Source organism: Podarcis filfolensis (assembly GCF_964270895.1).
Source record: "Podarcis filfolensis genome assembly, chromosome: 9".
NCBI classification, from domain to species: domain Eukaryota; kingdom Metazoa; phylum Chordata; class Lepidosauria; order Squamata; family Lacertidae; genus Podarcis; species Podarcis filfolensis.
Window position 1 is genome coordinate 70,481,253 of NC_139610.1, and position 12,838 is coordinate 70,494,090.

Genomic DNA, 12,838 nt, shown 5'->3' on the forward strand with positions numbered 1-12,838 from the left:
GATTGAAACACTCCAATCCTCACATGGGGGCACATAGCTGCTCAAGGTAAAGGTAAAGGTACCCCTGACCATTAGGTCCAGTTGCGGATGACTCTGGGGTTGCATGCTCATCTCATTCTATAGGCCGAGGGAGCTGGCATTTGTCTGCAGACAGCTTCCGGGTCTTGTGGCCAGCATGACTAAGCCGCTTCTGGTGAACCAGAGCAGCGCACAGAAACGCCATTTACCTTCCCGCCAGAGCGGTACCTATTTATCTACTTGCACTTTGACGTGCTTTTGAACTGCTAGGTGGGCAGGAGCTGGGACTGAGCAATGGGAGCTCACCCTGTTGCGACAGCACCACTGCTCAAGGGGTGGTTAAATGGCTTTATTTAAGGAGGCAGTGCCAGACCTGTTTTCATCTTCAGATCAATCTCCAGGGAGGGAAAACATTTAGTCTGATAAATAAATATGAAACTATCTCACATAGAAAACGGTTTGGGTAGGGCAAGAGTGGTGATGTTCCTTCCCCATCCTTTCTCTCTCTCAGAAGCTAAAGCAGGAGAAGCCTGAAAAGAACACAAAAAATAAGCAAGGGGAAGGACAAGCCTATGGCCATCCACTTTAAGCCAATCAAAGCCAGGCATTCTTCATATGGGTGTTGCTCTTTCCAAAGCTGTGTGTCTGTGTAGTTCATAACCTTCCAAATAAGAGAACCAGAGCAGGTGGGGGCCACACAACTTTTCTCCCCGAAGAAGAAGCAATGATGACAACAGAGACCTCTTCTGAACCAAGGCACAACACTATAGATGCCAAGTATTTGTGCTGTTGTACTGCTAAAGGGTCCATTGTTTCTTTTTCAAGGGGGTGGGAGGTCAGGGACCTCCTAGGCCCCACCCAAGTTTAGGTTGCACCAGCCTGTCATTTGCTGCATTTCCCCTCCCTCCTACAGCCAGCATGAAACTCAGGGAGATGGGTCAGGTAGGAGAGACTCCTAAGACAGATGGGCTGAATATTGCCTGGGAGGACAGGCAAAGTTTTCACACCCCTTCCTTAAATGAATTCAACCACTGCAGCACTTAAAGGATACACTCCCTGTGGTATGTATCATTCACTGAAGCAGTCAAATACAACATTTCCTGTTTCCTAGAGTGGACACACAAAGGAGAATGTAGCTTCAGATGGGGAGGACTTCCTGTCATACATGCTCTGGAGCATCCTTCCCCTGTGTGTGACCAAATAGATGGGTGTGACCCTAGCAGACCCTATAAAGGTGCTAGTCATGCAACCATCTCCCTCTCTTGCTCTTTTGGCCCTTTGGCACTTGCAACTGCTCTTTTGCCATCTTCCTTCTTAGCCAGCAGCACATGGCTCAACTTTACAGAGGATGGAAGCCACAAGGTGAAAAGTCTGAGGCCTAGCTCAGACTTCTTTTCTCTACACATGTACCTGTAACTACAAGATAAAGGTTGCCTTCAGGACAATACTGTGAACTGAAGGTAAATAAACTTTACCATTACTTTTAAAAGAAGACTGTCGTGTACTTATTGTTCTTAAGAGGGAACTAAAGGAGAAATTTGCCAGGAACAATCCAATCTGGACAAGCCAGACTGGATTGCTCAACTCAAATGATTCTAACAAACCATGAACTTGCTTCCAGCAATGTGCAAGGGAATATGCTCTGCTACTAGCTCACTAGTGTGAACGAAGAAGGATAATATTTAATCAGTATATCCTCTCCTGCTATCCACAACATTCCCACATTCCCCACCACAGTAAACAGAACAACTCAAAGTGCCACACAATCTACCATCCATTTACTCTGGAGCAATCGCTCGGATTAATGCAACACCATTGAAACATCTACAGGGCAACCGATCTGTGGATTGTGACAGGTTCTATGTGCCTGTTTGCCTGGCCTAAACATAGTTTTGTTTCCCTAATAGGGTGAGACATATTATTAATTTATCTTTATATCATATTGCATCCCTAAGCCTGAGGGTGGATAAAGACATGAGTAATATATAAATATTAAGTATACAGGAAAGGAAAATAACTTCATCCACCAGTGTAAAAATAGCACATATTTTATAGTTTCTTAAACCCTGGTAGGCTGCCTAGATATATGCATGTATAAGCACGCCTTTATTCCTCGAAGATGCTGGAGCTTTGGCACACTGCCAGCAAACATATCTCCGTGTGCTTTGCTGTTTAAATGTGGCAAACTGATTTATATTGCTAAGAAGGCATTCTTGGGTGATCTCAAGGCCCTTTTGCACGTTACAGAACTCCTCCTTGGAAGTATTTTGCAGAAGGAAGCCATGTGCTAAATGTGTGTAAGCCAACACATGAAACAACTGCACACAGGTCCATTTTATCCATATGCCTACATGTTTTAAAAACTGCGATCATGCTATGCCTTCTATTTAATATTCACACAAGGAATGCACATGGGTTGCCAGGGTAGCCTTTGTTGAGATTCTACAACTTCAGGTCAACAAGGGTTGCTAACTGGAGTTGGTTACATGTAACAGATTTTGTCAGTTCTTAATCAGCTACAGGTATGTTTCTGGGCACAATTCAATAGTGCATAGGAAGCACTACACAGCTTGGGACAAAGGTGTTTAAAAACTGCCTTTTTATCACATAAGTCTATTCAAACACTGTGTTCAGCAACTGAGGCTCTCCTCCATATGGTTAGCTGGTGGTGAGAGGAGGCAAGGTCTTTTTGGTTGTTGCATCCAATTTATGGAATGTCCTCCCCAGGGAAGCTCACCCAACAGCATCCTTGATGTCGCCCCAGTGTCTAGAAAATACATTATTTACTGCCCACAGTTTGAACTATCACTATGAATTTACTGTTTTGGCAAAGATTCATTCTGATGGTTTTAACCATTGCTCTGCTCTCTGTAGTTTGTTTTTATTCCAGTCCTTTATCATCCTTATTCTATATTGCCGTGAAAATTTAACTGAAGGGTAGCTGAAACACGGTTTTAAATGAAAAAGAAGAAGAAGTACTTGCCATACTGAATCAGTGCACTGATCTGTCAAGCCTAGTATAGCATACCTTGCCCAGCAATGGTCCCCAGGTCCTCAGCAGGTGGCTTACCCAGCCTTGCTCTGTGGCAGGAGTATGAAACCTGTGGCCCTCCAAATGCTACTTAACTACAAATCCCATCATATCATCATCTTGGGCTGGAACTGATGTGCTTTGGGGTTCAGCAATTTCTACGAGGGCTACAGGTCCCTCCCATCCTTAATATATAATATACCTTTTGGAGACACCACAGTCTGAATGATACACCTTCTCCATGGAAAATGAGTGTTCCAGCACTGAGCTGTGATTGTACCCTTAAGAATGAAGGAGGGGAGTTTTAAAGAAATTGATATTAGGCAGGTCCCTTTTTTGCATTATTTTTGACCATATATATCTCGACTTTAGCATATAACTTAATGATATACATTTATTAAATTCTGTTGGTTTTTATCTATATCTTGATATTTTTATTAGGGTGGCTGTTTTAAAGTGTCCTTATTGCTATTTTTAATGAATATTTTACACCATTTTATGCAAACCACTTAGCTTTTTTTTTTTAACTCTGGTACATAAATCTTGTTAAAATAAATAAATATGGAACGTCTGAGTTTCATCGGCAGCAATGCATCTTTCTGCTAAAAAAACCTCTTGAGTTGGTTCTAAAACAAACACACAGATAAAACTCCTATGGAACAAGCCACACCTGTAAAAAAACAACAACAACACCCTCCTCTTTTACATGATCATTAGAACTGGATAAGCCCTGTCCTATTTTGCATCTGGTCATCCCACAAAGAGGAGAAACAGGCAAACACCTTTTTCTAATCAACAGTGGGTCCCATGTTGTAGGTAGCTCCCATTGTTGGCTTGAAGCTAGAGAACATGAATGTGAAGGTAACATTGTGCCAACAAAACAGGATATCACAAATATGATGGAGGGAGCAATATATTAGTATAAGATAATTCAGAGAATAGAGGTTTTTTTTAAAAAAATGATATCAGTTACACCAGTGTTACCACTATGAATATTTTTGGCTTATTCCTTTCCCAGAAGTTTACTTAAATGGGTCTTTTGCTGCCTAATTTTGCATATATTTAGTCACTTTCCTCTAAATACATGTATGCTGCTTACCATCTAACAGCTAAGTTTTAATAAAAGCTCATTTAAATCTGTTAATTTATACAAATCTGCCACTGGATAGATTTACATTTTTTGGGAAGAATGGGGGAGTGTGGGAGTGTAGTGTTTTAGCACCGATGAAAGCCTAAAGTGAGGGAAAGAATGAGGACACTTCCAGAATAATTTGATCAGAAACATGTTTCACTGCATATAGATATAGGTAAATATTGATACTGGTATTGATACAGCAAAGAGAAACTGAGGAAGTAATGTTTTGATTGGTTGGTTTAATAAGAATTCCTAATTAAGGGAGGGAATGGCCTTTTTTTGCCGAGAAAAGTTTAGCCAACTTGGGTGACCTGTATTCCTCGCCTAAAGAATTCCTGTATGGCACACCCCGTTCAATGTTGCAGGAAGGCAAACAATAACATAGCAATTTAATAAATTTATCCACATGGGATTAATGTGTGGTACTGATGGAATTAATGTGTGTTTAGTCACTGAAGGACCTTGCTATGAGATAGGATTGGATTTAATTGATCTCATCTTCCTCTGAGTTGTGCAATTACTTGTGCCATCCTCAAGACTGCAATAGGACATCAGGTGTGGAATCAGATGGGCAAAGGAAGGTATTGTAGGGAGCAAACATCTTCCTTGCAGTAATAAGCTGGAACTCCCAGAATCCTCCTGAAAAGCTTCTGGGTTAGATGTCAGGGACTGGCAGGTCTCTGAGGAGTGTGTGGCAGAGTCAGGGCCCCCTGAAGCTAATCCAAGGGAAGGGGCTAATAGAAGGGGGGGAATCTAAGCAGTCAGTGATGGAAAGAGGAGGTGCAGAACATGGCAGGAATGGAGGAAGAGACTGTTCTGGAGAGGAACAGGATGATAAGATTCCCCTCCGCCCCCTTCTCCACTGTCTCCAAGGATCAGGAGGGGCTTCAAGAGGCAGGCAGAGCAGCAACTTCCATGTAGAAGAAACCACATGTTGTTTATGAATGCCCCATCAGGCGAGGGTACTTAAGTTTGGATGGAGGCATGGTCACGCCATTACTCCAGCAGTCCAGCCCAGGGCAGAAGCCTGGGGAGGAGATACCAGCTACTTAGTCGCCAAAACGGGGTGTGTGCTCAGTGCACCTGCAAGTGTGTGCTTTCTTAATAGAGAATTAAACCACAGTCTCTTTGTCTTCTTGGGCTAGGTGTGCTCAGGTCATGAAGTCATCTCACCGGTCTTACTTGCTATACACCACCAGTGTCTCAATTCTGTCATCAAGCTCACAAGAGCTGGGTCCAACACCTAGGAGGTAGGATGCAACTGCTGCAAACTACTTGTGTCAGAATCTGTTTATTGTAAGTGCTACCATAAAGTAGCAGTGTGGTGCAATCCTATTCCCCTTTGTTAAGAACTAAGCTCTACTGAATCCAATCAGACTTGCTACCAGGTATGCAAAGGACTGCAGCCCAGGAATGATTTCTGGAGGAAAGATGACACAGAACATTGCTGATTTGTTACCACTTGGAATGCTGGGGAGAGAACAGCCTGTCTAGATAGATATCCATGGAATTCTGTAAAATTTCTCCGAAAGTTACATGCTGCTTCTTTCTAAAATAGTGGGTACTTGAGGCTTTTAATTGGAACCAGCGAAGGCAGGATAAGGAAGGGATGCAAACTCTTCCTCTACTGCCTTCTCAAATACCATTGCTTTTTTCTATTCTAGTTCTTAGCAACTTTTTCTAGAAAAGATGCATGTCTAGTACAGTGGATGCTCGGATCGCGAATGTGATCTGTGCGGGATGCACGTTCTCAACCTGCAGCTGCATGTCTGTGCATGCACAGGCTGTGATTTGGCACTTCTGCACATGCACGACTGCCAAAACCTGGAAGTAACCCGTTCCAGTACTTCCGGGCCGGGTTTCAGCGGTCCATAACCCCCCCCCCCCCAATGCAACCTGAAGCTTCTGTAACCTGAGGTATGACTGTATCTAACACATGGCCTCCCGTCTACCTTCCATCAGTTCCTAGTTACAATTTCCAGTGGTTGCTTCTCCCCCCCCAAAAAAAAAACAAAATCGGGAGGGGGGGGAGCTCTACAACACATCCTGTTCTGTGCAGGTCCTGAGATACATTTCTTCCATGTCTGTTAAATGACTGATCTTCTATGTCCCACAACTAGCACAAGTGAATTATACTTTGTAGAGACCACTTCTACAAAGAGTCCTTTGCATGGTTCTTCTCTTGTTCACAAGTCATCCCAAGGGAAGCAAAAATCCAGGTCACCCATGAGTATTCTTGTGCAGATAGGAAACTAAGACCAGGGAGTAATGATCTGTTAAAAATATCCCATGAATTAATGGTTTAACAGGAATTTTGAAACCAGATCTCTTTGTCATGGATGCTTTAGTTGTGATGCAGTGCAGGGGGTTGGACTAGATGATCTTTGGGGTCCTTTCCAACTCTACGATTCTAGGGAACCCAACACTCTAGGCACTGCAGATTTCCAGCATTTTAATGATGCATAAACATGGTTTAAAGAATACACACAAAGATTGTTGTTGTTTTTCCTCTTCCACTTAATTTTTCTTGTTAGTTAAATTTGCTATTAAAAAATAAAATAAAAATATTAACATGGAAACCTGAGACTGTTGGCTCCCTTGGAAGCAATGGTGCCTGTTAAATGTTAGGACTAGCAGGGTGGAAGGTAGGGAGGCCAACAGTAGGGGGAGCCAGAGCCACTGACAGGCAGAGGCAACTAATTCTAGTTTTGCCCCCATCCTTCCCTGTTACATTCTTGAAGGGCAACCCAGAATACCTGAAGGAGCATCTCCACCCCCATCGTTCAGCCCGGACACTGAGGTCCAGTGCCAAGGGCCTTCTAGTGGTTCCCTCACTGTGAGAAGTGAGGTTACAGGGAACCAGGCAGAGGGCCTTCTCTGTAGTGGCGCCCACGCATCAGATGTTTTAACATCTTTCTGCTGTTTACCACCACATGGACTCCAATGGTTTATAAGGCATCTTTTTATACTCCTAAGATTTTAGCCTTAGAGAGGCTGTGTCTTTTTCAGCTCATCTGAGCATTCCATATCTTTAAAGCAATCAGGTACTGAAATATGCGAAAGAGGTTTTTGAAATAGTATTCTGATCACTACCACACACTGCTACCACCAATTTTGAAACTTTCAGGCAGATTTGCCACGTCTCCATTTGCAGAGGAGAGTCAAAATCTTTGAGCAGGAACTCAGGTTGACCACTTGACCCATTGAAGATATGCATTACCAATGCCTTTCACATCCACTGTGACTTAAGCAACCTTCCATGTTTACCATGACTCACTCCTAGGATACAGAAAGTTGCCACCCAGTGCATCTGTGCAGCCTTTGGCAATCAATTTTACATCCTTTCGTCTGCCTGCCTGCCTTCCTTGCTCTCTACCAACTTCCATGCTGGTTTTGTATACATTGCTTCCACTGGACAGGATCAGCAGCAAAGGTCCACCTGAGCAGGGAATAAAGAAACAGGGGGAGGAGTCTGAGTCTTCCTCACCTCCCCAAAAAGAGATGCACCTGGGAGTCAGGCTTTGAATTTGCTTAAGTGCCCAGGTATGTATATTAAAATGAATGAGAAATGTTGCAAAGTGTAGACCGAACTTTCCAAATAATAAATGCAAGCTTTGAATACACTGTGCCTGAATGCTTCTTCTCTCTACATTTTTGACATTATTTTCCATAGGTGATGTTTGGGAGGATTTTCCCAAAATTGCAATTCTAACTCATCTTCTTGCTTTCCTTTCTGTTCAATGGTGCATCACAGCAAATGCAAATTCAGGAGAAATCAAGATTTCAGTCAATACTAGCCAAAGGACAAGAAGAAGCCCACCATCTCAAAACCCTCCTCAATGGAGCAGCTTTCGAACGAGCACCCCTTTTATTACCTGGCATGCCTATTTTATGCAACACCTCAATAAACACGTCAACTGTGCCAGGATCGAGAAATCAAGTATCAAAATACTGAGGCGTGAACCACCTGCTCTGAAAGTACTGGCAACCAGCAGACTTGGGGGTATGTTGAAAAGAGGGGGGATAGGGGAAAGATTGGAGAGTATTTCCCTGGCAACAGAGCAGTACTTGTTCCCCAAGTCACTAAAGGATGCAAAAAACGCCTGTCAACAATGGCCTTTTCCAAATCCAATGAAGGTCGAAAATTAGCAGGCAGGCAATTCTTAGTCTATCGAACAAAACAACAGCAGAGTCATTGAGGGCTGGGAGTCTAATCCTTCCAGCTTTACCCCCTTCACACACACACACACACACACACACACACACACACGAAGTAAACTGCATGGTAGTTAGATTCCCAAATGCTTGCATCCAAAACGCACGCATCACGTTTCCGAATGCTGTAGCGTATAGCGCTGCAATTTTGTTTTGTCACAAAGATGTCATTAGCAAGAGCATATGCTAAACACCTAGATGCAGTAGGGTACGAAGCCCGAATAGTATTCCGTTCCCACATGAACCCAGTGATGGTTGCATGAGCCTCCTACCCTCCCCCCCCTTTCGCAAAAAGACAGAAACGTTGCTCCAAAACAGGCGTCAAAATGAAAGAAGAAGGCAAAAAAGGAATGGGGTGTGCGCCACGCACGTTTCTCGCCCGCAGGAACAAAACGAGAAAAGAAAAAAGGGGGGAAAGTCAGTGCCTCATCTCGAGCAACCAAATATCCTCCAAATGTCGTAATTTGGACACATCTCTCCTGAAAGCTCCCCTCCCCCCCAGCCTGACTCGTATGCGCTGGGACCCTTTAAACAAAGAGGAGCGGCTGGGGGGGAGAGGGAAAGGGGTCCCTGTTTTGGTCGCCTCCTTAAGAAATGCCTCGCCGCTGCAGCTGTCGATTGCGCGCGCGCGCGTGTGCATACGTGTGTGTGTGTTTGAGCAAAGGCGAGCGGAGCTTAAAGTATTTTCCATTTCATCAGAGAACATATATCCCTTTACTGGTTCACTAAAATGTTGGCTTTTTTTTTTTTTTTAATGCCCACCCCTTTTCCCATTCGCCCCTGTCTGCTGCGAAGCGCGGCGCAGGCATACAATCGCCGAGAGCTCACGACGCTCAGTGAGCGCTCGGTGCCTCTGCGTGCTGTAGCTACATACTGCTTCTGCTGGAAGGAAGGGATCCTGGGCTGCCGCTCTCGCTCTCTGATCTTAAGCATCTCCGAACCAGCAAGGCGAACCAGCAATGGGGAATAAAGCCATCTTTATGCCGCCGGTCCGGTCAGGGAAGGAATGGTAAAGCTGCATCAGAGGAGTCAATAAAAAACAAAACAAAAACAAAAAAAATTGGTGCTTGCCGCCGCCCGCGTCTGCAAGGATGGACATGAAAGGGAATGTCAAATCCTGGGAAGCCGTTAAGTAAAGAGGTTTTGTTTTTTGGGGGTTTTTTGGAAGGGGTTTCTCTCTCTTTTTCCCCCCTTTCATTTTTTTCTCCTTGCCCTCCCCCTCCTCTCTCTCCCTCCCCACGTCACAGTATTAACCGCAGAGGAAGGGAGGGAAGAAAAGAAAAAAAAAGAACAGAGGGGGAGAGAAGGGAGAGGGGGGAAAAGGCAAGGAAGGAAGGAAGGAAGATCAAGCCTTATGCCCATACTTCTGAAACTTGAAGGTCCTGGGAGTCAGCTTAAAAATCAGGGAGGAGAGTGGAGAGGAGGGGAGAGAAGCTAGCTGGACTTGCCTCTCGCCCTTTGAGACGGAGCAAAGTGAGACATTGTGAGCCTGCCAGCCTCACAGAACGCTGAAAGAGACAGAATTTGTAGCAACAGAGAGCTCTTTTGGAGCCTTGCATATAATTAAGTCCAAACACAAAGGAAGCCGCTGAATGGAGGTTGTCACTCTCTGGAAAAGGGTGGGTAAGGCACTTTTTAATTTCATTCTTTCGTGAAGAGAGAGAGATTTTTTTTTCTTTTTTCTTTCTAAAAGAATTGTTCTTTTCTATGCCGCGGCAGCTAAAATGGACAAGATCCCTTGTACCTTTTGAATGCCTCTCTGAACTTTAATGCTGTACAGATTTTTGCATGCTGTTTTGTTTTGTTCTTTTTTAAAAACAGGGCAAAAGCCCCGAAAGTGAAATCTTTGGCCCCCATGGTTCTCTTGTTTTTGCCTCGCCCCCACCCCCTCGCCCCCTGTTTTACATACAATATGATGCAGAATTCGTAAAGGGAACTGTCGGACAAAAGATTCAATGGACATTCTCGAGCGCATTTGGGGATATTCTCGCTAATGGATTTCCTTCTTATTGGTGTCTGTTTAAACTGGCTGCTGAGGAAGCCCCCAGGGTTGATCCTGTGCACACTGGGTCTCTTTTTCAAAATGCTTCCAGCCGTGAATAGTGGGTGTCCGCAGCTTTGCCGGTGCGAGGGGAGGCTCTTCTACTGCGAGTCCCTGAATCTCACAGAGATGCCGCACAACCTGTCGGGCGTGATGGGCTTGTCGTTGCGGTACAACAGCCTTTCCGAGCTGCCTGACGGACAGTTCACAGGGTTAATGCAACTCACGTGGCTATATCTGGATCACAATCACATTTGCTCAGTGGAGGAAAATGCCTTTGAAAAGCTGCGGCGAGTTAAGGAGCTCACCCTGAGTTCCAACAAAATCACACAACTGCCCAACACCACCTTCCGGCCCATGCCCAACTTGCGCAGTGTGGATTTATCCTACAACAACCTGCAGGCTCTGGAGCCGAACCTGTTTCATGGCTTGCGGAAGCTGACGACGTTGCACATGCGGTCCAACGCCATCAAGTTTGTGCCTGTCCGAATATTCCAAGACTGCCGCAGCCTGAAGTTTCTGGACATAGGATACAATCAGTTGAAAAGCCTGGCTCGAAACTCTTTTGCAGGCTTGTTCAAACTCACCGAGTTGCACCTGGAGCACAATGACTTGGTGAAAGTGAACTTGGCCCATTTCCCCAGGCTCATCTCCTTGCACTCCCTCTGCTTACGCAGGAATAAAGTCACTATCGTGGTGAATTCCTTGGACTGGACATGGAAATTAGAGAAACTGGACCTCTCGGGCAACGAGATTGAATACATGGAGCCTCACGTTTTTGAAAGTGTACCTCAACTCCAGTCCCTGCAGCTGGATTCCAACCGGCTCACCTACATCCACCCGAGGATCCTAAACTCCTGGAAGTCCCTCGTGAGCATCAGCCTTTCTGCAAATGTCTGGGATTGTGGACGTAACATTTGCGCCTTGGCCTCTTGGCTGAGCAACTTCAAAGGCCGCTACGACAGCAACCTCCTCTGTGCCACCCCTGAATACACACAGGGTGAGGATGTCTTAGATGCAGTATATGCTTTTCACTTATGCGAAGATGCAACGGACCCAACGATGGACATTAACCTCCTGTCTGCTGTAGCAAACAACAGTGACCAAACATTCAGCTACAGCCCTGCTACAATGAACTACGATGTGCAGGATATCGAAGGGGATAGAACGACAAATGCCATCACGGTAACTATGCCCAACGAGAACACCGAGAATGCTGTTCAGATCCACAAGGTGGTCACAGGGACCATGGCCCTCATCTTTTCGTTCCTCATAGTAGTTTTGGTGTTGTACGTTTCATGGAAGTGTTTCCCTGCCAGCCTCAGGCAACTGAGACAGTGTTTTGTGACACAGCGCAGGAAGCAAAAACAAAAACAAACCATGCATCAAATGGCTGCTATGTCAGCCCAGGAGTATTACGTTGATTACAAACCCAACCATATTGAAGGTGCTCTGGTGATCATTAATGAGTATGGATCCTGTACTTGCCACCAGCAGCCAGCAAGGGAATGTGAGGTGTGATTTAATTCTTTTCCAGTGGGGGATTTAACACGGTGTGTGCAACCAAATAGCAGTGGGCAAATTAAAGGACAGTTGGAGGGTTGACGTTTGCTTACCAATGCCCTTCTTTGCTGAAATTGTTTAAAAAAATAAAAAGAGGAGCTGTCCCAAAAAAAGAGAGACTTGATATTTTAGCTTTATTGTGGCTTAAAACCTTCAAGACATTCAACTTTCAAAAAGAAATAAGATATTTCACATTAACAGCTCTCTTTACAGATCTGTCAATATTCAGAAAAAAAAATCAGAGTGTAAAAAAGTACCAATTATTGATTTTTTTTGTAAAACTACAACAAAAATATGTTTAAAATAAAAGCAAAATAGCATTTACAGTTTTTACAGACTGGTGTACGTTACCTGGATTGTGTATATGGAAATATATGGGGGGGGGGCAGAAAGAGAGAGAGAGGAGGGAGGGAGCATGAATTTTATCTCTCTTGCTCATGTAGCTGTTTAAAGTAAGCCAAAAAGAAACACACATTTGAATTAATTTGATGGGTTCATGGTGCGAAAATTATTGGGTACTTGTGGCTGGTTGTACCATGATGTGGATTGTGAATTTGAATACAGGGCACTGAAAATTATTTTCTCCTCCTTATTATGCTACCTGTAAAACCTATATATAGTCTCCAAGGGGCTGGTCTGATTGGAAAAGTGGATGTTCCAGTAGCTGCTGTGTCACTCTGTCAACACTGCAGAGGGCTTAAAAACACACCTTCCCTGTAAGTTGCTTTAAGAGCCTCGCACAAAAAAATGCAGCCTCTCTGTCCTTTTCTGTCTGTCTGTCTGTCTGTCTGTCTCATTGGGGATCAAAATGGACCCCATCACAATATTCCAATTG

At 44.4% G+C, this 12,838-nt stretch overlaps 2 protein-coding genes across 5 annotated transcripts in view; one reads left to right on the plus strand and one right to left on the minus strand.

The window, feature by feature from the left end:
- The window catches only part of CTNNA2 (catenin alpha 2), a 398,693-nt gene that overhangs the window by 191,015 nt on the left and 194,840 nt on the right, over positions 1 to 12,838 (minus strand). Inside the window, exon 1 of one of the 4 annotated variants that reach the window (XM_083571205.1) lies at positions 9,274 to 9,400. The exons of the other annotated variants lie outside the window; for them this stretch is intronic. The gene's annotated coding sequence lies outside the window, so the exon portion shown is untranslated. Of the gene's footprint in view, positions 1 to 9,273; positions 9,401 to 12,838 lie in introns of those variants that run through there. 4 annotated transcript variants of the gene reach the window in all.
- On the plus strand, positions 10,385 to 12,332 carry LRRTM1 (leucine rich repeat transmembrane neuronal 1). Its single transcript, XM_083571472.1, has one exon. The coding sequence runs from the start codon at positions 10,393 to 10,395 to the stop codon at positions 11,959 to 11,961; it is 1,569 nt and encodes a 522-aa protein (XP_083427598.1). The 5' UTR covers positions 10,385 to 10,392; the 3' UTR covers positions 11,962 to 12,332.

Coding starts and splice junctions, on each gene's coding strand:
- LRRTM1 (XM_083571472.1), top strand. CDS start 10,393: ATGGATTTCCTTCTTATTGGTGTCTGTTTAAACTGGCTGCTGAGGAAG.